The 25,536-nt window shown below is 45.9% G+C and overlaps 2 protein-coding genes across 4 annotated transcripts in view; both read right to left on the reverse strand.

Annotated features, from left to right (window-relative positions):
* The window catches only part of VCP (valosin containing protein), a 33,862-nt gene extending 29,399 nt beyond the window's left edge, over positions 1-4,463 (reverse strand). The window contains exon 1 of the mRNA XM_089498113.1: positions 4,225-4,463. Within this exon, the coding sequence (XP_089354239.1) occupies positions 4,225-4,241 (17 nt within the window). The 5' untranslated portion in view covers positions 4,242-4,463. The remainder of the gene's footprint in view (positions 1-4,224) is intronic.
* Positions 4,464-6,540: 2,077 nt separating this feature from the next.
* FANCG (FA complementation group G) lies at positions 6,541-24,774 on the reverse strand. Of its 3 annotated transcripts, none has more exons than XM_089498079.1 (14): positions 24,692-24,774; positions 18,907-18,997; positions 17,485-17,616; positions 17,046-17,239; positions 15,826-15,979; positions 14,799-14,929; positions 13,826-13,972; positions 13,311-13,474; positions 12,229-12,295; positions 10,654-10,982; positions 9,279-9,319; positions 8,943-9,119; positions 8,169-8,292; positions 6,541-6,783 (listed from the first exon to the last, which is right to left on the reverse strand). In XM_089498079.1, exons 1-14 carry the CDS (start codon positions 24,761-24,763, stop codon positions 6,672-6,674), a joined length of 1,935 nt encoding a protein of 644 aa, XP_089354205.1. In that variant the 5' UTR covers positions 24,764-24,774; the 3' UTR covers positions 6,541-6,671. The 3 variants fall into 3 exon arrangements, with proteins under 3 accessions (XP_089354205.1, XP_089354214.1, XP_089354222.1); XM_089498088.1 differs by lacking the exon at positions 24,692-24,774 and adding an exon at positions 22,223-22,348; XM_089498096.1 differs by lacking the exons at positions 12,229-12,295; positions 13,311-13,474.
* Between the last annotated feature and the right edge of the window lie 762 nt (positions 24,775-25,536).

The following is a 25,536-nucleotide window of genomic DNA, read 5'->3' on the forward strand; positions in this document are numbered from 1 at the left end:
CTTAAGCTGAATAGTTTCCTGGGGAATACCAAAAAGGCGATCTTTTAGAATGTTTTTGGCCCCATATAGACAGGCCAAAATAAAGCTGCTTCGAGTCACTTTGGACTCTATGCTGTTTAAATGATGCATGCGTACTAAGAGTCCAGAAGCTGCGCCAAGGCTGCGCTCCAGTCCTTAGCTGGGCATGGAATATAATTGCTGTTCCAAATGGAAAGAGTACAGCAGATCTTCAGGAAGAATATACAAGGAACCTGGAGTGAAGGTTAACAGGGCAAAACAGGATTGCCAGATGATAATTGGGGCCTAGTCTGCCAACAGGCTAGACAGGTCAAGAGATTTGTTGTCTCAAAGCTTTTTGGAAAGATGGTTTTGCTAGGCTGCTGTAAGTGCATTAAAAAGCTATGGGTAGGATCCCAAGCAACAATGCCAAGCAATGGTACCTCTGCTTCTAAATTAGCTGGGACTGCATTAGCCACATCACCTAAGCACCAACAATGAAAAAATACAGACTTGTGAACTCCAGGGTTTCTGTTAACGGCAGCAAATAGCAGGCAAAGGTTGCCCTCACTTACCTGTGTGCCATCAGCCACGAGCAAAGCTGAAGGCATATACGTAAATTCTAAGGAAGTCGGAGTCTGTCTGCAAGTCTGGGTATACCTGCTTAACATCTGCCTTCCTGCTCTAATTCGGAGTCATTCAGACCCATTCTAAAAAGAAGTTGTTGGTGAGGTTCCTGCTACTAAACCTAGCTATCTGACCACTTATGTTACCCAGGCCTTTCACATGAAAAACTGCAAAAGGATAGTTTCAGTACAGGCCAGTAAAGTAATAGTAAGGGCAACATGGCACTTTGGATGCGGGAGGCCAATGTCTACACATCTGGGGGAACTGGCTTTAGACAGCAGAATCAAAAGAAGCAGCAATAGGACCTGCACTGTAATCAAGAGACTGAGACAGAGACAAGCAGTTTGAAGAGTGCTGGGATCAGGCCTATCACAAATTTCCATGGCATTTCCATGGCCTACAAGGGCAGCTGGAGGAGTACAGCTCAGTGCCAGAGAGCAAGGTCTGCATGAAAAAGATACCAGCTTCAGCCCCTAGCACCAAGCAGGCTGGGAGAGATTTTTCTGAAAGTGAAGAGCACTGCTAACATTCAAGGCGGATGGCAATGAGCCAGATGAACCCTGAGCATGACCCTGCGTAAAATAGCTTTCTATGTCCCTCACCTCACAGCAGCTACATCAGTTGCAGTTTTCTGTTTATAAAGAATAGGGTTCTTAGTGAAGTAATAGGGTTTCCAGGTGGACTAAGTAACAGAAGAGTGACAAGTAACACCCACTGAAATCTCCTCTTCTACACAACTATTAAAGGGATAGGAGCTTTAGCAACTCTACTAGGTGAAGACATCATGACACCAAAGCAGAGTGAACACACAATGTACAATTTCCAGCCCTCATTCTTACAGGGAATCATGTGCACACCACTTTTTATGCACCCAAACCACCACAAAAGAAAAGGCCCAATAGTGTAGGAAGCAATGCCTTTGAAATATCTCCTCTCCCTGTTGTGGCTCAGTCTCAACTGCTGTATTTTTCCTCCAAGTGCAGCAGTCAGGGCAGCAATGTGTACCTTTATGCTAAACATTTTGTTATCCTTACAGCAGAACCTGAGGCCCTTGTTTCTTTAGAAAAAGCAACCAAGTTGCTTTTGATTCCAAGCCAACAGAGTCCAAACAATTTTATAGGTGGTCAGTTCTGATTCATTAAAGAATTAAGAGCAAGAGACTGAGCTCTGGCTCCTGGCATCCATAACAGCCAGTGGTGCCAAAGGTTTGCACTATAAGCATGCACTCATGAGCAGCTAACATGTTAACCTGCTTAATAAAAAGCTGGTTCTATGAGCCAGGATATGGTTGTCTCTGCAGAGCAGGTGCAAGTTGGAAGATATGTGATTCCACTTCAACAGGAGGGGGGAAAACAATTTCAGCCTGTGTTCCCTTGAGCCAGCACCACAGGGACCAGCTAAGAAGGACCTGGCAGAAAGAGCACTAGCAGCTGCTCTGCCAGAGACTGGGAGGCAAGAAAGTCTGCAAGAGGAAAGGCAGCATTGCTTCCCTTGCCACAAAAGAGGGTTTATCAAGACCTGCAGAAGAACAAGGCCTGAGACTTGGAGGAAGAAAAGAGACTCCTATCTCTGACCAACCATTCCCTTCTCAGGGTAATCTTAATGGCCCAAAATTTGAGAGATAATGAAATGTACAGTCAAAATGGAGGGCTGGGAAGGAATCCCAAGAGGTTGGCTGAAGGGTTGGGGGGACTTGCTTACTATTCTCTGAACAATGGGCTGCAATAGATCCTTCTTATCAGAGCGGGGAAGAAGGCTCCTTTGCCAGAGGGGATGAGGCTCACCCGTTCCACAGAAAGGCTTGGCCTGTGGATGGAGCGGGGTCTAGCCATTTCCTTGTGCCACTTTGGGGTGAGCCACCTCCCCCTCTGCCCCATTGGGACCCCAAGAGGCCCCTGATCTGTCCTCTCCTGAGATCTTGTCCAACTCCAACAACAGTTCTGTGGGGCTGCCCTAAGCCTGGGAAGGAGGAGGCATGGACTTTGCGTTCCCCTAAAGCATGGCTCTTAACCTTTGGCCCTCAAGGCGTTTTGGACTTCAACTCCCAGGATCCCTAAACATGAGACCAGCCATGCTGCCTGGGGCTCCTGGCACTTAGCTCCAAAAGAGCTGAAAGGCCAAAGTTTGGAGCAATGCATGAAAGCAGTGTGGACTCGGATGGGAGTCACATGACCACCAAAAAGGGGAGGGCCTGGGAGTCATAGGACTCCCCCCCCAAAGGTTCTTTGCCTTTTTTCTTAGCCACAGGGCCCTTTGAGATTGTTGTTGTCATGAATGCCATAAATGTTCATGGCACTTTACAGGCATCATTAAAACAACTATGTATATATAGATATAGATAGATAGATAGATAGATAGATAGATAGAGAGAGAGAGAGAGAGAGAGAGAGAGCCTGCCAATGGCATACAATCTCAAACTCCTAAAATAGAGGACTATACAAAATTTAACACGTTTTGCAATTAAAATTATTGTATGCCTTTAAGGCATTCCTGACTTACGGTGGTCCTACGGCCAAACTATCATGGCCTTTTCTTTGTTCAGAGGGGTTTGCCATGGCCTTCCCCTGAGGCTGAGAGAGTGTGACTTGCCCATGGTCACCTGAGAGGGAACCCGAACCCTGGTCCCCTGAGAAAAGGCACTTAAAACACGCCTTCCAAGGCGACAATAAAGAAATAGAAGAGGGGTTAATTTGATGGCGCAGTGGTTTGAATGTTGGGCTGCGACTCTGGAGACCAGGGTTCAAATCCCTGCTGGGCTGTGAAACCCACTGAGTGACTTGGGAAAGTCACACTGTCTCAGCCTCAGAGGATGGCGAAAGAAAACCTGCCAAGAAAACTCCACTGAGTCAGAAACGACCGGAAGACGAGCCGCCCTCACAGTTCAGGCTCCCCAAAGAAAGGCGCCCCTTCTCCGAGAGCCTCCTGGCTCCCCCCAGGCTCTGTGTGGATGGCGGGGGGGGGGTCTCTCCCATGGCTGGGGGCTGGGGGCCTGGGTTCAAGCCTCCCCCTCAAACTTCAACATTTCATTTCTAGGATGGGGCACATGGCGGATGGGGGGGGGGATAAGGGAAGCCGAAGGAGTCCCCCTCTGCCCCCCAAGACACACATTTTCCCGGGAGGTACGAAAACAAAGGAGGGAAGCCATGCTTGCCCATGTGTCCTCTGTTCCCCCGAGGATCTCTCTCTGGAGGCAAGGACTCGGCAAGGACGGCTTCTCTGGGCTCTTTCCCCATGGAGCAGGCCTTCCCCGACCTTTCCCTATTGGGGGGGAGGGGGGTAGCCGTGTCATTTGTCTTTGCCCCGGCTCCCTGCCTGCCTTCCCCCCAATGACTCGGCAAAACGGGAGCAGGAAGTGGCCTCCTGGAGGCGGCGGCGGCGGCGATGCCCGTGCTTCCCTTCCGAGGGGCCCCCCGCCCCCCAGGGCCCTTCCCAATCCAGCCCCCAAGGAGCCTCGCTCCCTCCAAACGAAACCTCGGAAGGGCCCTGGGTTCAAATCCTGCCTCCTCTGAGGGGAAAGAAGGGGCCGGGGAGCCGCCGCGGCCTTCCCTTCGCGGCGGAGGGCCTCCCTGGGCCTGGGCGGCCCCTGTCTGCCAGACTCACTCGGCTCCCGAAGCCATGGCGGCAGAGGGCGCGGGAGGATCGGTGGCTGGCTGGCCTAGGCGCCGCGGGCTTTCTGCTCTCTCTCTGCGGCTCCGCTCGCTGGGCTTCCCTCAGTCTCTCTAGCCTCAACGCCGACTCATCGGGAGTGAGGCTCCGCCCGGCTGACTAGGCCGCACTCTGCCTAGCAACAGGTGCCGCCTCAGCCAATCACGAAAAAGAAAAAGACCCAACCGCCCAATCCGAACGGAGGGGGAAAAAATAAAAAGCCCCACCCGGCCGGCGTCGAAGGTGTGCATCCGGGAAACAGAGGGACCCGGCAACAAAAGGGCCAATCAGAAAAAAGGAAATGCGCCAGGCCCGCCCCGAAACTAGTTCTGCCTAGCAACGCCGCGTTGATTGGGTGGAGTCCCAAAACGCACCGGCACGCCGGAGCGAATCAAAAGCGGACATGTTGGCGACTGACGCGGCGGTCCGCCAATCGAAGGCTTCGTAGATCCTACTGCGGAGTTGGACTTGGGAGCACAGCCGCAGGGCCGCGTTGATTGACAAGGCTTGACGGCACCTGAACCCGGAAGTAGTCCCTGGAGCAAGGGATTATGGGATGCGTGACTCCATCGGGGCAGGAAAGGAGTGTTTCTGAGCAAGTGCAGAACGTTCAGCCAATGATTCCCTATGGGCTCGAACTAAAGCGAAGGGGAAAGTTACTTTTGGGGGACTATGACTCCCAGAATTCCCCGCAACACAGCCAGCTTTGGAAGCCCTGGCCAAAGGGGCTGAAGAAGGGACTTTCCCCAAGCTCTGTCCCTTCCAAGGCAGTGATAAAGACGCTGAATAGCTTCCCTTGACTGTCATGGATCCAGGCTGCTTTGGCGGCCCTGGCTCAGCTGTGGCGCCAGAGCTCTCCGGCAGAACTACAGTTCCCAGAATCCCCTAGCAACTGAGCCAGGGCAGTTAAAGCCGTCTTTAGGTTGTTTCATTTCAGTCTCTGGGATCAGTGTGCAAAGAGATCTTGCCGGACCTCTGAGACTCACTGGGTTGGAAGCATGCGCTTCCTTAGGCTAAAGGTGCATTTGGAAGCCAGGCATGCCCCTGAGGAAGCGGACTTAGGCCTAGGGAGGCTCCTGCTGCCGACTCCTTTCTTCCACTTGGCCTCAAAGGGGCTGCAAGATCTCTGTGTGCTGATTCCACAGAATAACATGGCTATATCTTTGAATCCTACTAATAATGCGCTCTTCAAAATAGACTAATTAAGCCATGGTTTAAAACCAACCAGATCTGCCTACTGGAAGAGATGCGTCTTTAATGCTGTTTTAAATGCCATCAGCGTTTTCATCTGCCAAATCCCTTCACAGTCTGGGGGCAACAGGCAAAAAGGTCCTCTGGGGAACCGCTGCCAGTCTAGTCCTGGCCGGCTGAAGCCTCTTCCCTGCGCAACTGATGCAGAAAATACAACGGAGGAATGATGGTGTTGCTATAATGGAGGGGGAGCGGTTGCAGGATATTGCTTCATTTGCGTATCTACTCTGAAAGCATCCGGTCCTTCTCACCAAGAGCGAGCACCAATTGTCCATTTTGCTACTGAGAATCACTGATCTGACCCACATATGTCAGATTAAAAAGGCATCGCCTGATCTCAACGTCTCTCTTGTCAAATAATGCACAACTAAACATTACACAAGACACGCTTTGAGGATCAAGATACAAGTTGGCAAAAGGGGGAAAAATCAAGCACAGACTTTAAACATTTATAAACACTCTGTATGCTCATTAGAAGGAAATGGCATCCATTAAATTTTTCAGAAGGACAGCTAAGGGAAAAGGGAAACTATGCCATTCATCATTTTTTCTGGCAGTCCTCAGTGCTTCAGAGAATGGAGCCATTACCCAGAACCAGGGAAGCGGAAAGGCCCACATGTTTTTCCAGTTCAAAACAGCCATTCCACAAACCCATTGCAATGTCTGAGGTGCTATAACCTGCCATGTTTGCATCCCTTCATTCGTCCTTTTTCAGGTCCAGGCAAATAGGGCTGTTGTAGGTCAGAAGGATGAGCAACCAGAGGACAGCATCACTGTATGTGAGGAGGAAAAAGCTATCCTTGGCTTTACTCCTGTCTCCTTTGCACACACAAAAGGGGCAACCAAATTCAGCTTTTACTTCAGCGGGTCGGTGAGTTTTGCTTTACTATCTGTCTGAAGCAGTTGTCCAAGAAATTTCCGTCAGAACCACAGAAGAGGAGGAGGAACAAGAGATTTGCCCCACATTCCACAAACATCCAAACGGCAAAGTTTTAAAAAAGCAAAACCATGGGATTTTTATTATATACAGCTTGTTTCTGCAAATACACATACTTCCTTTTTGCATCAGTACCCCTCAAAAGCTACCCCCCCTCCAAGGCAGAGAAGTCCAGTTGTCTGAAAGGAAAACAAGAAGACAGCACTGCCAACGTCTAGGGTTCCTGATTGTTTCCCTCCAGAAACCTCTCCATGTCGCTGGTGAGAGACTCCACATGGGGAAACTTCATTTGTCTCACACACGGCTGCAGATATAATGGAAAGGATCTGAAATATATATATTAAAAAAAGGGGGGGAGTTTTACTAATGTCAAAGGTCTATTAAAGCAGACAAAGGAAGGCTGTGATGAGAAAAGCGAGTTGCAGGCTGGGAGACGGCATGTTTGGCCTAGCACATCCAATGGTATCATGTGCTGAAAGTGAGAAACACTTGTAAAAGCTCTGTAAAAACAGGAATGCATATCCAGCTATTTATGCATTTGTTTAATGTACGTCATAACCTTCTGGCTATGAGATTAAAACCAGGAACCCTTTTGCACTACACAGATGTAGCATTTTGAATCTGTTGTAGCATTATGGATTGGAAACCATGATAACTGTTGTGGTTCTGTCCTACATAATCCTGGGATTTGTAGTTTTGTGAGATATTTAAATTTCTCTGCCACCAATCTCCACTTGGCTCCTCAGGCTATAAATCCTAGGATTCCACAGGATGAAACCATGGCAGCTAAAGTGGTTTCTAAAGTGCTATAACTGGAGTGTGAGGGGAGCAAAAGTGATTAAAACAAACCCCTAAAGTTTAAACATTTAAATAATCAATTCTAAAGTATTTTAGTCTGGTAAAGGAGACAAAAATGCAGCACACCACACTGAAAGACCCTTCTGCTGCAGTCAGTTCATAGCCTAGGAGCAGCCACCAAGAAGGCTGCTGCAGATGCTGACCATTATATTTGAACAAGCTTTTCACCCATGGTTCCTAAAAGCAAGGCTACCAGAGACACAGATATGTGAGATTAGTTGCCTAAAAAAACCAAAACCCAACCCAGACAAATGAACAAAAACTATGGGAAATTAAAAGTTGTTGTTTTTTTGTTCTTCCCTCTTCAGAGGCAGATATTGCCTTTGGGCTGTAACTACTGCTCCTGCTGGCCCTAACTTTCAAGCACATATTAGATCCAGTATAAAGCACAGATATGGCATCCTGTTAATCTCAGAGCACCTGTTTGCAAAATGCCTTGTTTTTTTCAGCTCCAGAAAGAGGAAAAAAATACTGTTTTGACCCATTGAGCACCTGAGGCATCCCTTTGGCAGACTATAGCAGAATAGCTAGTAGCCAAAAGCAGAGTCTCAAAAGCAGCATGTCTTCCTATCCTTGAAATCACCTCATCCATGCCTAAACCAGGGGTGGGTAATCCACCTGATTTGGACTACAGATCCTGTAGTCACCGATTATTGGCCCTGGGAGTTAGAGTCAGAAGCTTCTACAGGTTGCCTATCCCTTGTCCAGACGTTGTTGATGGCTGGCTGCTGGGAGGGAACTAGCTGGAGTCTACTCTGCTCCCCAGAGTTACAGATGCCCACTCTTCCTGCTGCCTCCTGTGTTGGTGTGCAAGCAGCAGTCGAGCAGCATGTGCACATGCACTCTCACATACCCTTCTGCCATTTCATCCATCAATGCAGACTTTGGGAGGAACTTCTGCCAGTGTGCAGCGGCTTCCTGCCTTCGGCCCAACTTCCACAGAGTGTGGAGAAAGTACAAAATTGCACTTGGATTGTCTGGAAGGGACAAAGGAAAGCATGGTGAAAGCTGACTTCAATACAGATGGCAATCCTAAGCGAAATATCAAAAAGCTTCTGCTAACATCCTGTGTGGGATCCCACAGCATCTAGGGAGGAAGGTCCCATCTCATCCCCATCTCTGTCTTGAGCCTGATGGTCTCTGCTACTCTGGGCATTTGGTTTGCATCAGGAGATTCTGTGCTCTGCATTACAGGTCATCCACCAGGCACTCAAATGTTCCTTCAGCATAATTTCGCTGTAGGGCCAGGGCGGACAACTGCCACCCTCTCAGGGTCCAGGCATGTGTAGACTGCCCACAAGGCCCAGAAGGATCACACCTCCTCCCTGTGGCCCCTACATCCCAATTCCAAAAAGCTTCTGGGATGTGGGCCCTGGTGAGATCCTCTTCTCCAACCAGGAGGCAAACAGCATTCAAGGCTCGTAGCATGGCTCTCCATGGCCCCTAGAGGGCATGTGTGGGGTCCCCAATTGGGCTTTCAGCTGAGGGGGACTACATGTGAAGTACAGGCTCTGTTTCCTTTACCCCTGCTGCAAGGAGCACTGAGTCCACCACGGCCAGTGACACTGGAGCAATTGCAAGCCATGCACTTTTCTACCTTAGCCAACAAATCTGAGGATTTCCATACCAGGACAGATGTGCAGACTGTACTGAAAATCCATCAAGGCCTTTTGCTCTTGCCCCAGCTCCAGAAACTGAGCCCCTCGTCCAGTCAGGGCCAGCTGCCTGATTTGGCCGAGAACCTTTGCTTCTGGTAGCCCCATTTGCTCCCAGTTCTCTTCAGCGCTGCTGTTGCAGCTGCCACCTGACAAAGAAAGCACATTGAGTAACCATCTCCCAGGTCTCAGACAAGCAAAAACAATAATTCCTGTTTTCTGGCAACTGTTAGGTTTTGCCTAACCCTGGAAAAGGGCCCTCTCTACCTGCCAGAAATCATTATAGCAAACAAGCGCCTGGGTCTTACCTGGACTCACAAAATGGACTCTCAGGAGATCATCAAGGGACCTATAAGGGAAAGAGGAAAGCAGAATCCTTTTGGCACACTCAAGAACAAGCAGCAAGAAGCTACAAGAGAAAATTCTTGTTATTTTAACAGTTTTCCTGACAGAAGGCAGGGCAGGCCTTATGGAGAGGGTTATATCTTTCTGCTTAACCAGAACCACACAAGCATAGCAACTGGAGGCTTGTACAGAGGACAGTAACCTCCAGCTCTTACAGCTTTGTTTTAAAATACAGATTGTCTGTCTTTCAAGGCTGCAAATGTAACACAGAGGTGGGAGTAGTATCATCAGCACTATTCCTCAGTGGCAAGGAGAAGCAAACATGCAACATCACACCGTTTAGAATGTTTTTAGAGAAAGGACTTTTAAGATTGCTGTACTGTTTTAATTGTAATGCAAAGTGATCTTGTAGCACCTGTGAGACTAACTGAGCAAAAAATGTTGTAGCATAAGCTTTAGTAGCCTTGACATACTTTCTCAGATGCATGGAGTGAACTGCTGCCCAGGAAGGACCTTTATAATCAGACTGTATGGATAGACATAAAACTGCCAAACTTCGTGGGTATGGTAATGAGTTGACAAGTTCAGTTTTAAGGATGGGACCAGAGAAGGAGAAAAAATGTTGCATGCGGCCAGGGTGGATGGATGCCATGCAAATGGTGGAGGGAGTTTCTGAATGTGGTGCAGGCAGGCTTTACTGAATTTCCTTTCTGATTCTCAGCTACAACTTCTTTTACACAGTTAGTCTCAAAGATGCTACAATATTCCTTTGCATACTGATATTCCAGAGTAATACAGCTATGTCTCTGAATTCTGTTTTAATTGTAATGTAAAAATGATCTTCTAGCACCTTTTTAGACTGAAAGATGATTGTAGCATAAACTTTTGTTTGATTAAATTGTGTTAATGTTATTGATAGTTTAATTCAGTGAGGTCATGTTTAACTTTATTGCTGTATAAGAAATCTTTACTCATCTTTATTTTCTACTACTGAGTATAACTCTTCCTTTCAATAATGGATAAGGAGAACTGGTCACACTTAACCATTGAATGCACAGATCAACACAGCCACTGGTCCACAGCAATGGCCACCTTGAGGCCTGAAGAGTAGATCCAGGGAGGGATACCAAGGGTACATGAGCAAAGGGAGTGACAGGAGCCCAAAGGTTTGGAACTGGGGGGCCAGTCTGGAGAGGAGTTCTCTCACAGCAGGGTGTAAAGGAAGATGATGATGCTCATCATTAATCAGCATTTCCTCCCAGGCAAACAAAGAACAGAAAAGGCAGTCATAACAATCAGCCTGGTATCACAGACTGGGATCCCCGAGACCCAAGTTACCTGCTGAAGTGGCTGATGGCTTCCTTGGCCTCTCCTTGCCTAGCCCAGCCCCATCCCTGGAGCAGACAGGCAGCTGCTCGCCAAAGGATGCAGCATAGGCTCTCTTGCTTCTGGAAGATGCTGGGAGACTTTGCCCACAGGACATCCTCATCACTTCTCAAGCCCGGTCCAATTCTCAGCTTCTTGGGGATCAGCTTACTTGTCTGCATGACCACCTCCTCACACACCACAATGGCATCTTCGTTCTTGGCCAGTTCCTCCAGTGCAGAGGCAGCTTCCAAGAACACTTCAGGGATCCTCGGCAAGGCCAGCTCCCCACTCTGGCACACCTGGGGAAATTGGAGAAATCACCCCACCACAGCCCCAACGATCAGAACACACTGTGCCTTCAGTACACAGCATTACAGAGAGATTGCAACAAAGCCCACTGGGAATGTGAGCACCAAGGACCCAGCAGAACATAAACAGGTTATTTTCCCCCCATTTTCGAGCTCAGCTCAAGTGCTGGCTGTGACATATAAAGACCTATACAGCAATAGTCCAGGCTATTTGAAGGGCCCTAACTCACTTTATGAGCCCATTAGAGCTCTAAGATGCGACAGAGAGGCCATTCTGTCTGCCACATCACCCTCTTAGGCTTGTTTGTAGGAACAAGGGACACAGAGCCTTCTTGGTGGCTGCTCCCAGGCTCTGCAACTCCCTCCCTAGAGAGGCCAGGATGGCCCTGTCCCTGTTCTCCTTTTGATGGTATGTAAAAACATTTTTGTGCTGTCAGGCTCTTTCATACTAAAGAGGATTGGGGTTTTAAATGTTGTGCAATTCAGATTTTGAGGTTTGCATACAGTTTTTAAAATACATTTTAATATTTAATGTTTTTAACTCTATAAATTGCTGCATGGTTTTTTAAATGTTATAGTTATACTTTTTAATGTTTTTATATTGTTTTTCCACTATGGTTTTAAATCTGCTGTGAGCTGCCTTGAGTTCCTGTATCAGGAGAAAGGTGAGATATAAATCAATCAATCAATAATATATCCTAGTCCTTCATACCTTGAAATACCTGCTCTGGGTTCCCCCTAATCTTCTGAAAGTCATTCCCAAGAGGCTGCTATTGAGCTCCAAAAAACCACTAATTTTGCTTCTTGCTTTCTGGGTAGGTTGTGTGGGTAAAGTGGACAAGAGAGAGGCCTCTGTTGCTCTGAGATATCCAGGAAGAGAATGGCAACTTTGCCAAGTCCTTGCAAAAGGTCTTCTAATGTTTCAGACAAATCATGAAATATCCCAGCAAAATCTAGCTAAAAAGCTGTTAAACAGGAAGCTCCATAACCCTTTTACACTTTTGTTGGCATGGCAGAGGATGGTTGCCCCAGCAAAATATAGCATTTTTCTTGTTGCTTAATGTCCTTTCTCTTTGTTATCTGTTACAATGGGTTTTCATGGGCCCAGTTTTACAGTTTTAATGTATAGTTGCCCTAGTCAGTCCAGTTCTTGAGAGTGGGAGAAGCCACATATCTGTGGAGGCAGATGAACAAAATGAGTTTGGTGATGTAGAGATAAGCTGCAGCAAGGACCTACCTGCTGAAGGGGCCCTTCTTGTAGCATGGCCAAGAGGTCAAGGTAGTGCTCTGCTGCTTCATTTGCCCTGCAGCAGAAAGGACAAGTCAAAAGGAGCCTCACACTGCTGGAGCATGGCCATTTCATTGGTGCTCCGTCCTCCAGTCAGTTCTTGCCAAGTTTTCTCATGGCTGGATGGGTGGCTGAGGCCCAACAGAAAAGCTTTGCAACATTTAGCACGGTGTAGTGTTTTGAATGCTGGACTGGGATTCGAAACTGGAAACCATACCCTATGAGGAGAGGGAGCTCGGTATGTTTAGCCTGGAGAAGATATGATAGCCCTGTTTAAGTGATATGATAGCCCTGTTTAAATATGTGAAGGGATGTCGTATTGAGGATGGAGTAAGCTTGTTTTCTGCTGCTCCAGAGAATAGGACACGGAGCCATGGATTCAAGAGATTACACCTCAACATTGGAAAGAATTTCCTCATAGTAAGAGTAGCGGAATCTCTTTCTTTGGAGGTTTTTAAACAGAGACTGGATGGCCATCTGTCAGGGGTGCTTTGATTGTGTCTTCCTGCATGGCAGGGGGTTGGACTGGATGACACATGTGGTCTCTTCAAACTCTATGAATCTATGATTTTGGGAGACTACAGTGTGAGTCTCTGTTCAGTCATGGAAACTCAGCGGGTGACTTCAGCAAGTCCCACTCCGCCAGCATCGGAGGAGGGCCATGTTAACTCTTCTCTTAACAAATATTGCCAAGGACAGTCAGAATAGTGTAGTAGTCTGAGTGCTGGGACAAGGTCTCCAGGAGACCAGGGTTTGAACACCTCATCAGCCATGGAAATATCCAGGTGATTTTGGGCGAGTCACATTGTTTCAGGCTCAGACGAAGGTAAGAGCAAACCTCCTCTGAATAATAAATCTTTCCAAGAAAATCCTGTGAGAGTTAGTATAGTGTCACCATAAGTCAGAAACAAATAGAAGGCACACACCACAAGAACAACACAAAATGCTCTCCCTAAGGAAATGAAGACTGACTGTCAAATTAGCCATGGGGCACCCCATGTATCATGAAGGATGTGTGAGAGGGCACTCACCTCCTTGCCTGAAGGCACCTCTGTGCCAACAGGTATTTTACTCCTGAAGGACACTTCTGGACAAAGAAAGGGGACAGTCGAGATGAACGAACGAGATGCTCTATTCTGATTAGGAAACACGGTTGGACCGACTCTCTAGTCACCTGCGCAGGGCCATCCAAAGCCTGGAGTATAGAAGATGTAGGGAAACAGGTACTTATAAGGCAGTAAAACTCTGTTCTTTAGCAAGCAAGAGGCAAAATGCAGCCATGCAGAAAACTGCTTTGGTTTGCTTCCTATGTCCCCTTTTCACAAGGGGGTTCTGGATCCCCGAGTGATCCAGAAACTATGACTGCCCCTCCTATACTGATCATAGAATCGTAGAGCTGTGCTTGTACATAGACAGGCTTCTCCAGTCAGACTCTGCAGCTAGCTAGTTAACTAGGGAGCTCGCCTCATTCCCATTTCCAGGCAGAGAAGTTAGAATATCAATGCAGATATTTGGCTCCATCCCACAGAACTGGGATCCCCTTTACCTGATAAAGCAAAGTCAAGGACTCCAGCTCTGCCTCCAGGAGATCCAGTTGGCGGTACAACAAGGCTGCTTGGTACAAGGCAGGAAGGAATGTGAAATCCACCTGCAGGGCTCGTCTCAGGTGCTGCATTGCCACCTGTGGCTTGCCCTGGAGTGAAGAGAAGCATGTGAAGTAAGAGAGAAAGCTTGTCTTGGAGAAAACAAGACTGCAATCCCAAGGAGTACCTCAGGAGTCTATTGTGCTACCTTCCCATAGACCATGATGCTTGATGGAATGCCCAGAAATGTCTGCTTCTCCCTTTCTGTGCTGTGTAAGTTGCATACTGGCCAGAGTACTTCAATACCAACCCATGCTAAACTCATCTTTGACTAAAGGTTAAGAGAAGAAGCCCAAGGAAAGATTTATTGCTGCTTATTACTGGACTTCAGCAACAAAAAACATTTTCACAAGTGAATTATTTTATTCCTTAGAAATATAGAGCTAGAAGAGACCACAAGGGCCACCCAAGGGCAGACAGTGAAGGAGACAGGAAAATAATCACAAGACACATTTCCTACTGGGACATATTTTCTTTGCTTTTGAAAACTAGAAAAGAAAGGAGGGAGGGCTGGTGGATTAAAACTAACTGGAAATGAGAAAACACTTATTTTCTAGTTTCTCTGCAGCATTGCCTTCTAGGATCTTTCTTGCTTAACAAACCAAGCATGAGCCTTGCTGTCTACCATTAGACAACCACAACTCAGTGGAAAAACACTGCAGGACAGGAGGAAAGAGACCTGGACACACATGCAGTTTCTGTTGTGGGATTTGCAGTCACTCAGATACTTCAACACAGGCAGGGCACATTGAAGCCAGCTGTTTCTGACAGAGCTTTGTTCTGTATGTGACACTTTCCTCTCCTTCCTGCCCTAAATTCATGTACCATGTCACCTCATGAACATCCTGCACAAATACGCAACAAAAACACTCATACCAGTTTCAAGGTGCAGCATCCCATTAAGGTGAAGGTCTGGGCAAGGACTCGCTTAGAAGACAGCCCAGCAGCAGCTGCTTGGAGAAAGGCAAGAGCAGCAGGGCTATCACCAGCTTCAAGTTTCTGAATACCTGGAACAAAGAGAAAAGCCTCAAATGGGTCCCCATCCAACAGCCCTCCAGAGCAAGGTATAGAGAGGGGTGAACTTGGGGCAGGACCTGGCAATCTCCCATTGCCAAGAGGCTTAAAAGGTGAGGGTAGGCAGTTTCCAGGGACAGGCCCCATGACCAAGTGCTGCTTGGAGAAAAGCATTCTTGGAAGGTGCTTCTCATGATGGAACATTCCTCTCATGAAGACCTCCTCCCAAAGCCACAGCATCACAGATATTAAGAAAGACCCACAAAGCAACTGAAATGGCTAGTCTGGAAAGATCCATATCTAGAACATCCTGAGGAACAGAACGTGGTCTGGAACATAATGCATGCTATTTAAGCTGGCAAGTACTTGGTACCCAGAGGCAGGTAGACAAGAGTTCTACATTTGTGTATACACACACACATTTAAAAATCATTTTTCAGAATCTGTAATTAAATTTACTGAATGTTAGGACAAACATCTTCACATTAAATGGATACTGGTAACTGGGGAAAATACCAAGAAAGGGGTATTCTTGTTGCTGAGCAGGTCGCTTGGGCTGGGTGCCTTCAATGCCACATTCTGATCTTATCCAAATTCTGATCTTCTCAAACCTGAGGCCATGAGGTGGATTGGAATAACTTTTAATAAGCAACTATGAGTGCTACAGTTTTGTTATAACCCCCTCACTTGTCTTTCTCACTAATACTTGAGCATCCCTCCTGTGTTAAATTTGTTTTACACACTAACTCACAGTTAATTTTGATTCCAAAATTTGTGGAAGATTCATTGGTGCAAAATCTGTGGAACAGTCACTGGAAATGAAAAGATTCAAATGAGGAGGACTAATGTAAACAAGGGGCAGGCAGAGAAAGGATACTACCAGCCTTACCTTGCAAGAAGGCAGCTGAAGTCCACAGCATCTCTTTCAGGTCTTGCAAACTCTGTGCCACAAGGGGGTCAGATCCCTCCATATCACATGGATTCCACGTCTGTAGCAGTGAAAGAAGCTCATTTTGAGAGCCAGGGCAAGAAGCCCCCAGGTCCTGGGAAAGGAGTAACGAATGAAGATAAGGAGTTTTCTGACATTTTAAAGACAAATCAATTTCTTGTGCTTTTCCAGATCCCGTTCTGTTGTTGGGGATCAGAATAGCAGAGAGTTAGAGGAGAAGGTGAAGGTAGAAGATGTCTACCTTAAATTATAACCAACAAGACAATAATCAGAAATGGGCACACAGGTACCTTCATCCCACCTTCCTTCAAGGTGGCCGGTGAGGCAAGCACAGTCAATGCATGTCTGGACGACTTTGTTCAGAGATCATTGCAGAATCAGCTGGACCAGTTTCTGCTAGGGTCATAGGAAGCTGTCTTTATGCTAAGTCAGACCCGTGGGAATCTATATAGCCCAATATTGGTAACTCTGGCACGTTAGAGACCGCCCAAAAAGGGCGGTCTCGCGCTGCTGCTGGTTGCTCCGCGAGGAAGCCAAACTGCGCGGCTCCCTCACGGAGCAAAAAGAAGCCCCAAAATGGCGCTTCTTCTTGCGCCCCAGATGGGACACCACGAGGCACTACTCGTGCACTCGCGGCGTCATATCCGGGGCGTGACGTGCGGACGCTATGCATCCGGCACGTAAAAATGGCAGCGCCCATGTGTATAGGGCGCCACCATTTTCACACCCCCGTCACGTGCTAGGGGTGAGGCTGGTGTGGACGCTAGGTCCTCGGCCAACCCCTAGCACGTGACAGGGGCGCCGCAAAGGCTCGTTTGTAATGGACCTCTGACTTGCAACCATGGCTCTTCAAAATTTCAGGCAGGGTTCTCTTCCCAGCCCTACGCAGAGATCACAAGTATACCCTCCTAATAATTTCCTATTTGAGGATTAACCAGACCCAATCCTGTTTAGTTTATGACAAGATGAGGTGGGTTCAAAGTTATGTGGTGGTTCTTACTGAGAGAAATCCTCATCTGGAGCATGCTATCAGCATGCTGTATCACCACAAGGCTTCTGCTCATAAGTCAAGAGAAAACCATCAGGTTTCCCCTAGAAAGATTGGGTGAGCCAATGCCTTCATGGGAGGGCTATGCAGAGCCAGACTGCAGCTATCTTACCTTGGCACCACTCAGAATCCGAAAGAGACCTTCCACATCTTCCAGGCGGTTTGCCATCAGCCAAAGTGCAGCCTGCAGGGCAGCCAGTTGGTGCAGAGAGGCCTGGAGCTCCTCAGGGATCCTTCCCTGGAGAATCCTCTCCCAGCATTCCTCTGAGCAGACACCCCGGTCAGATATAGAACAAGCCTCAAGCACTAGCAAAGACAGATGGAAAAGTTGATTGTTCATGGCAGAGGGTGGGAGAAGAAAAGAACAAGTTTATACTACATCATGGGGGCTTGCGGACAGAAAGGCTAGTTAGACGCAGATCTAGAATCCAGAGGAAGGGTTATTTGCATTCCAACCCCTTTCTGCAGAGGCACAATTTTCCTTCATTAAGCCTGGTTACCTTGGTTCTATAATCCATCAGATGACTAGTAGTGAGAATTATCTTCCTTACCTCTACTGAGTCCATGGTCTATTAATGTCAAAAGCTCCTCATCAGAACTGCTGGACAGATTAATATCAAAGAGGAGAGCGTTGTAGAGGACCGTCAGCTCCAGTGGAAGAGCTGGGAGGGCAGCCGGAAGCCCTGCAATGACACAAAACAGCCAGATCACATCTCAGAGCTTGATCAACAGGGGAGTCCCTCCAGCCACAGATCCTCCTGTTCAAAATGAAGACTTCAGAAAACCTGAAGCCTTCTTGGTTAGGGTGGCACTTGGTCAGGAATCACCTGGGGACAGAGGCAGAACTAAGGCAGAACTGAGGAAGAGTTCTTTAATGGTAGTTTAATCCATGCCAATAATATTCTGGTTTTACAGGGTCTTAGGTCCAAGAAGGTACAATATATTAATGTGAACAAAACTAATTACATCACATCAAAATCTTCAAAGGCAGGCATAAGAAACAGATTAGGCTTACAGAATGGTGATTGCTCAAATTTGGCCTTTTAAAGGCAAAACAACCGCACCTAACCCCTGCCCCAGAGTTCCTGACTGGGTCTGCATTATGAGAGACTCTGCAACCAAAGCAGCACACAAATCTAGACTTCTACCCACCTCCTTCTACTAACTTCTTCCACAACAGATATCTTTGCCCATATGTCTAATACGCATGAAAGTCAAAGGCCTTTATGGCTGACATCCATAGTTTTTTTGTGGGGTTTGGGGGCTATGTGGCTGTGTTCTTGAAGAGTTTATTCCTGACATTTAGCCTGCATCTGTGACTGGCATCTTCAGAGAATGGTGACATGGAGTTGTGTGGGGGATATATATATATATATATATATATATATATAGTGTGACCCTTGGTTGAGGGGGAAGTGATTTCCCAGCAGAAAATGGAGCACTAATTAAATAGACACAAAGCCTTCTGGCATATTCCTTCCACCCTGAGCCCTGGCCATTCAACAACAGACCAACACATAGATTAACATGTAAATCACCTCCTCTATATATATCCCACACACCTCCATGCCAGCATTCTCTGAAGATGCCAGCCATAGATGCAGGTGAAACATCAGGAATAAACTCTTTCAGAACACAGCCACACAGCCAAAACACAAAAACTATTTAAAAAAACACTAATAAGATAGTTATTTCCATTTTTATTCTGGAAACAACTCCGCAACAGCAAGATACTTACGCTATAGAATACAGCACATACTTCAGCTCAGATAAACACAGACTTGTTACAGTGAACTCTGTAGTGGATGAAGGGAGAGCATCCCATAGAACACAAGCAAAGCAATTCCACTACAGAGGATAGGTGATAAGTGGGGCAAATGACTCCAAAGGGAGATACCAAAACCATACCGCATGATTACCTAGAGAACCTTCAAACCACTTTTCTCCCTACCAAGTAAGGCTTTTGGAGATACCTTGGATTTTCTGCAGCAACTTGGTGAAGGCGAGGCGGCATTGCTGAGCTGTTTGTGTCACTGAGCAGTCGGAGCCTGAAGACCTTGTTGCCTACCAAGGAGAAAGGATGATGCAGCTTGAAGGGACCATAGTCTGTATCAGTGCATATCTTCTGCCACAGGCCAAGGAGGCAGGCAAACTTGCAAGCAGAATTATTATTTACTGCTTTATTCTTTATTTATAGCTTTTCTAAGCGAGTAAAGAGACAGCATGCTGAGGCTCTCACTACAAAGCAAACTATTACTTGTGAAGATCATAAGCAATGACTCTGGAGACCAGGGTTTGATTCCTAGCTCAGCCATGAAACCCACTGGGTGGCCTTGGGGGAGTCACACTCTCTCAGCCTCAGGGAAACGCAAGGGCACACCTCCTCTGAACAAACCTTGCCAAGAAAACCCCATGATAGGCTGACTTTAGGGTTACCATAAGTCAGAAACAACTTGAAGGCCCACAACAACAACAATATTTTTTTTAAAAGTCTGGCTATTATTATTATTATGTCTCAACTCTCCTATTAGAACAACAGTGACTGTTTGAATTTGAACATTTTAACTTTAACAGTTTATGGGTAATTTTCAAGTTACGGCCAGCATCCAGCCTCGGTTGCTTTTTTTAAAATCCTTTTATTTTATAGTGCAAGAAATGCCATTCAGAAAGAAATCCTTCACTTGACACAGTGGCTCTCAACCTTACTAATGCTGCGACCCTTTAAGACAGTACCTCATGTTGTGGTGACCCCCAACCATAAAATAATTTGCATTGCTACATGCAAATATAAGATTTCCAATGGTCTTAGGCGACCCCCGTGAAAGGGTCATTCGACCCCCAAAGGGGTCCCGACCCACAGGTTGGGAACCACTGACTTGACAGAAGCCCAAGCAAAACAATTTGCTGTAAAATAACACTTTTTAAAAGGACAATTATTCTTCAAGCTGGCGGCTGTAACGTCTGGACTGCATTTTACAACTTAATTTTCTCGTTTAGTCCTATACTGCCGTAATCTTAGACATCAGTTCCACTGTTTGGACGCCAGGCTGGCCCCCAAAAATGGTTTTATTCAGGCAGGCTTTTAAATGCATAATCATGGGGTGGCTTTCATATTGGGGGGAGATGTAGTTATGATATGTTTTTTAATGTTAGTGGGTTAGGGACAATTTTATACCATTTCTATTTGGTTTTTTAAAATTGTTTGAAAACTTTTATTGTAAAGTTTTTAAAAATGTTTTAATTTGTATGTAAGAGAATGTAAGAGTGATGTAAAGCAAAGGAGAAAATAAGGACAAAGATTTTATAGATATTATAGACAAAGATTAACGAGGTTAAGATAGGTAGAAGATTAAAGACTGGGTATGGAAGTTTGTGGAAAGAAAAGCTGTAGAATGAATGTGTAAGTTTGTAGAATGAAACTGTTTATCTTACGCTGTCTGTTTGGGAGGGTTAAATTTGTCTGCTTGTTTCTTTGAGAAATAACAAAAGTAATAAATTTAAAAAATGTTTTTATTTGTAAGCCACCCCAGGTCCCTTTCTGGGAGAAAGGAGGCATAAAAAATAAGGTAAATGAATAAATAAAATAGTGCAAACAAACAAAACAAAACAAAACCCTTGTTTAAACAAACAAACCAAGAAGAGCTCTTGTGTAGTGTGTGTGTGTTTTAACATTATAGTATAGTCAGGTGGGCTGGATGCCTTTGTTTCCCTGTTTTGTTTGTATATTCTTTTTAATTTTAATTTTTGTTAGGCTTTTTTTTATTGTTAAGTCTTTCCTTGTATAGGGTTGTTTTTTTTAGATATGGAAAACTTGTATGCATTTGTTGGTATGTTTGGTTTTTAATTTTTAAAAAATCTTTTTTTAAAAAAAACCCTCCCCCTCAAAACAAACAAACATTGAGGTTGTTGTTGTGAGTTAGTGGGTTAGGGACAGAACTCAAAGTGGGAGTTACTGTTTTAGTACAATCTGAGGGGTTGAAGTGTCAGGGATGATGGGAGTTGTAGCTCTTCACCTCTGGCTCGAACTCACCACCTTGTTACGCACCGGCGCTGACCAGTTTTGGCCAGTGGTTAAAGCTTTGCTCTAAAGCAGCAGAGTTACAGAGAATAGGCTGAAGACCCTGACAAACTCTCCAAGCCTTCTCTCTCTTGCTTCCACAGAAGTCTTCCCACTTCTTCAGGATCCAGCTGGCTCTTGTCTCTTCACCCAAGACACCAGACAACTCAGTAGTCTTATATAAAAGATCTACTTTATTCTACTATATACAGCTCCAAAACTATCCAACACTACTCCAATACTCCTACCCACTACTACTACCCACAAAATACATTGGGATTCATAGCCATTATTATAGTCATTGGATAATCCCACCCACTCTTGTCAGTTTCCACCCAGTGGGCGTGTACATCCACTCTCATTGGTTCTCTTGTTTCTACCCAGAATTATTAATTTCATCATCTCAGCCTTGACCACTTAACAATTCTCAGGTGTCTTCAATTATCCACTTTGTATTTCTGTCCTTGGCATTCAGGACTTGTTAATTCCATTACCTTCTACACCTGTGTGGCTTCTAATTGCTTTTGCTGAGTCATCCTGACTCTCACATACATGTTTTATTTCATTCACTGTATGTCCCATGTTGCTTTTTCCTTAACATGAAGAGCCTGAGGGACTAGGTAATACTGCAGAGAAAGGCAGTTAAAAGTTTAAAAAGCCCCAAGAGAGGACTAAGAGAGTCCTGGGGAAAGTGAGGAAAGGCTTAGTCTCTGAGGAGAATAGTAGTCAGTGAAAAGTGAAGTAGTTAACAATAGTGTAAGAAACAAGAATATAATAAAGATTTTGAATGGTTTTGGATGCTGGTGCTGACCTATAAAGCCCTATATGGCTCAGGGCCACACTATCTGGCCGATCGTATCTGCCCAAATGAACTGGGCCAGGCCCTGAGATCCTCAGGGGAGGCCCTTTTCTCCATCCCAAGCGCGGTTGGCAGGGCAAGAGAGAAGAGGGCCTTTTCTGTGGCTGCCCCGAGACGTTGGCACTCCCTGCCTAGGGAAACCAGAATGGCCCTTCCTGGATGGCTCCCACCGACAGGCAAAAACCTTCCTCTTCAGTACGTTGAGAGATCTTGCAGCACCTCTGAGACTAACTCAAAGAAATGAATTCTTTCTTTTTTAGAATTTATATTTTTATCATATTATATACATTAAAACTCTTGTTATATCAGTTTTATACAAAAAAAGTGGTCTGATCATGTCAGTACCACAAATATCTGGATGTCAGTCGTCTACCATAGACTTCCACAGTTCCTTCAGTGATTGCTCCTGGGCTTCCCCTTCGCTTCTGAACTCTTTGGACACTCTGAAACATTATCGCCCGTTTCCTGGAATGATATTACAAGGATTACATCTGTTCACACAAGCAAAACATAGCTATCCAGAATATAAACCCTCTTTTCTTGTCCTGCATCTTATCTCCATATTCTTTTACAATAATCTACTATCGGAGACCACTCCTCCTCAATCCCTTCCACATCTTTCTCTGATGTAAAAGAAAGAAAGTCTTTCAATTAGTCTCAAAGGTGCTACAAGATCTCTCTGTGTATTGATTCTACAGATTAACGCGGCTATATCTTTGAATTCTGCCTTCCTTTTCAGACAGGAGAAAACTTTTAAAGAACAGCCTTGGGTCCTATATTGTTTTAATGTATTTTAAAGATTTTTTATCTTTTTAAAGCATTTGATATTTTAAGATGTAATTCATTTTAATTATTGTACTAATTTAATTCTATTTTAATGTGCTATTTTGTATGATTTTAACTGTATTGTTTTTTTAATGTTGTAAGGTGCCCTGAGCCTGAGTCTTGGGGGAAAAGAGGGATATAAATAAATATAATAATAATAATAATAATAATTTGGGTTACTGTAACAAACAAGGACAGGAAACCACAATCATAACACAGTGTAACAAATAAAGTATGCAAACAAGGTATCAGCTATGAACAACATCCCACACAAATGATACTGTATTTAATGAACTTATAGCGGTGTTTCAATAAATGACTGTTGGAGTGCTGTCAAAGATTCAGTCACAGGCTACTGGCATCAAGGGAAATGTTTTATTAGTAAGTCCCTTGAGTAATTTTTTGGGAAAAGTAGGTCTTTGTCACAGATTGGTGGCAACTGTGGCACAAGGTGAGAGAAATAAAAAGCGGTTTAAAAAAATAAAAAGGTTTTGAGCGTTTTGCCACATTGTCATCTTCATAAATAGCTGGCAGCAGTGAGATAACAAAACCCATTGAGGAAAATAGTTGGGTGAGGGAGTAATGCCACTGCCTCTGGATATCTTGCAGCATAGAATCATAGAGTTGGAAGAGACCGCAAGGGCCATCCAGTCCAACCCCATTCTGCCATGCAGGAAATCCCAATCAAAGCATCCCCATTGACAGATGGCCATCCAGCCTCTGTTTAAAGACCTCTAAGGAAGGAGACTCCACTACACTCCGAGGAAGGAGTGTGTTCCACTGTCGAACAGCCCTTGCTGTCAGGAAGTTCCTCCTAATGTTGAGGTGGAATCTCTTTTCCTGTAGCTTGCATCCATTGTTCCGGGTCCTGTTCCCTGGAGCAGCAGAAAACAAGCTTGCTCCCTCCTCAATATGACATCCTTTCAAATATTTAAACAGGGCTATCATATCACCTCTTAACCTTCTTTTCTCCAGGCTAAACATCCCCAGCTCCCTAAGTCGTTCCTCATAGGGCATGGTTTCCAGACCCTTCACCATTTTTGTCGCCCTCCTTTGGACACGCTCCAGTTTCTCAATGTCCTTTCTGAATTGTGGTGCCCAGAACTGGACACAATATTCTAGGTGGGGCCTGACCAGAGCAGAATAGAGTAGCACAATTACTTCTCTTGATCTAGACACTATACTTTTATTGATGCAGCCTAAAATTGCATTGGCCTTTTTAGCTGTCGCATCGCACTGTTGACTCATGTTCAACTTGTGGTCTACTTGGACTCCTAGATCCCTTTCACATATAGTTTCATTCAGCCAGGTGTCACCCATCCTATATCTGTGCATTTCATTTTTCCGCCCTAAGTGCAATACCTTACATTTCTCTGTGTTGAATTTCATTTTGTTAGCTTTGGCCCAGCTTTCTAGTCTATTCAGGTCATTTTGAATCTTGATCCTGTCCTCTGGGGTATTAGCTATTCCCCCTAATTTGGTGTCATCTACAAATTTGATAAGTATGCTCCCAATTCCGTCATCCAAGTCATGGATAAAGCATAATCTACTAAGGTTCGGTCTCTGGGGTAGACTGCCTCTGGCTGTGGAGGGTCTAATGATTTATTTTATGTTTTATCATTGTTATATTTAGGTATTTTGTGATATATCTAAAGGGGGAGAGGGAATCATTTGTGTTGCGTTGTATTGCATTAAGGGTTGTGTTGTATTGGATCTTATTATGGTTTTACTGTATTGTATTTTACTGTATTTTATGGACTTGCTTTTGTAATTTTGTAAACCGCTTGATCCTTTGGAAAGGCGGTATATAAATAAAACTTATTAATGTTGTTCTTGTTATTAAACACACTCGGACCTCTCTGGCAGCGTAGCAACTTCTCCACCGAATAGTCAGAACTACAGCTCCCAGAATCCCTCAGCCAGCATGCCGACGCGGAGGATTCTGGGAGTTGTAGTCCCAAAAAGCCAGCTCCTCCCTCCCTCCCTCTTTCTTTCTCGAAGGAAGCCGAGCGGTTACCCTCCGCCAGCGCCGGACCAGGCCGTCGTTCTCCTCCCGCCAAAGGCTCACACAGCTCTCGCTGCCGGACATGGCTCGCTCTCTCTCCCACCGCCGCCGCCCGGAAGCAAGGCCGCGCCGTAACCACGGAAACCGTCCCAGCTCGGCCGCGATTGGCTGCTCATCATACCCCTTGCGGCTCCTATTGGACGAGCAAGCTGGTAGCCCCGCCCCCTGACAGCAGGCGGGAAAAAGGAATAAAGAGACATGCCGCCGTGAAGACTCAGGTACGGTGGCTCCTTTGGGACAGATGTCCTTTAAAAGCGCAATGGCTCCCATGCTCTCTTCTCACCTGCCCTTGGACAAGATGGATGCCAGGAGGAGCCCAAAAGCGCCAGGGAAAGGTCCCTCCTCTTGGGCTCTGGCCCTCCAGCCCAGCCCTCCTCTTCTGCCATTGCAGGACACCATCCAAGCCCTCCTCCCTGGGAGGGAGGGCCATTTGGGTGCCATCCTCTGAGGCTGAGAGAGTGTGACCTGCCCAAGTCTTGCAGATATTCCAGGAAAGGCAATCCAGAGAGACCAGAAGCGAATGGAAGCCCAGCAGTTTATGAGCCAGATGGCTTCAGAGGGGCATTTCTCCAGAGTCTGAAGCCCCGGACATTGGCTTAAATATAAGCATTCAAACAAAGAACTTCCAAGTCAGGTGTTGATTGAATGCATAGGATAAAGACATACATCCCTCCTCCTCAGCCATGGTTACATAGAAGTACGCCTTCCCAGGCCCCTCCTGGGTGCCATCCAGCACTCTTCACTCGCTCTCCCAGCCTGGCATTCCGGCATTCCTCATTTTGGCACCACTTAGGGGC

Source organism: Sceloporus occidentalis, unplaced genomic scaffold, assembly GCF_023333645.1.
Source record: "Sceloporus occidentalis isolate IW3139 unplaced genomic scaffold, rSceOcc1.0.p SCAF_1, whole genome shotgun sequence".
Taxonomy (NCBI): Eukaryota; Metazoa; Chordata; class Lepidosauria; order Squamata; family Phrynosomatidae; genus Sceloporus; species Sceloporus occidentalis.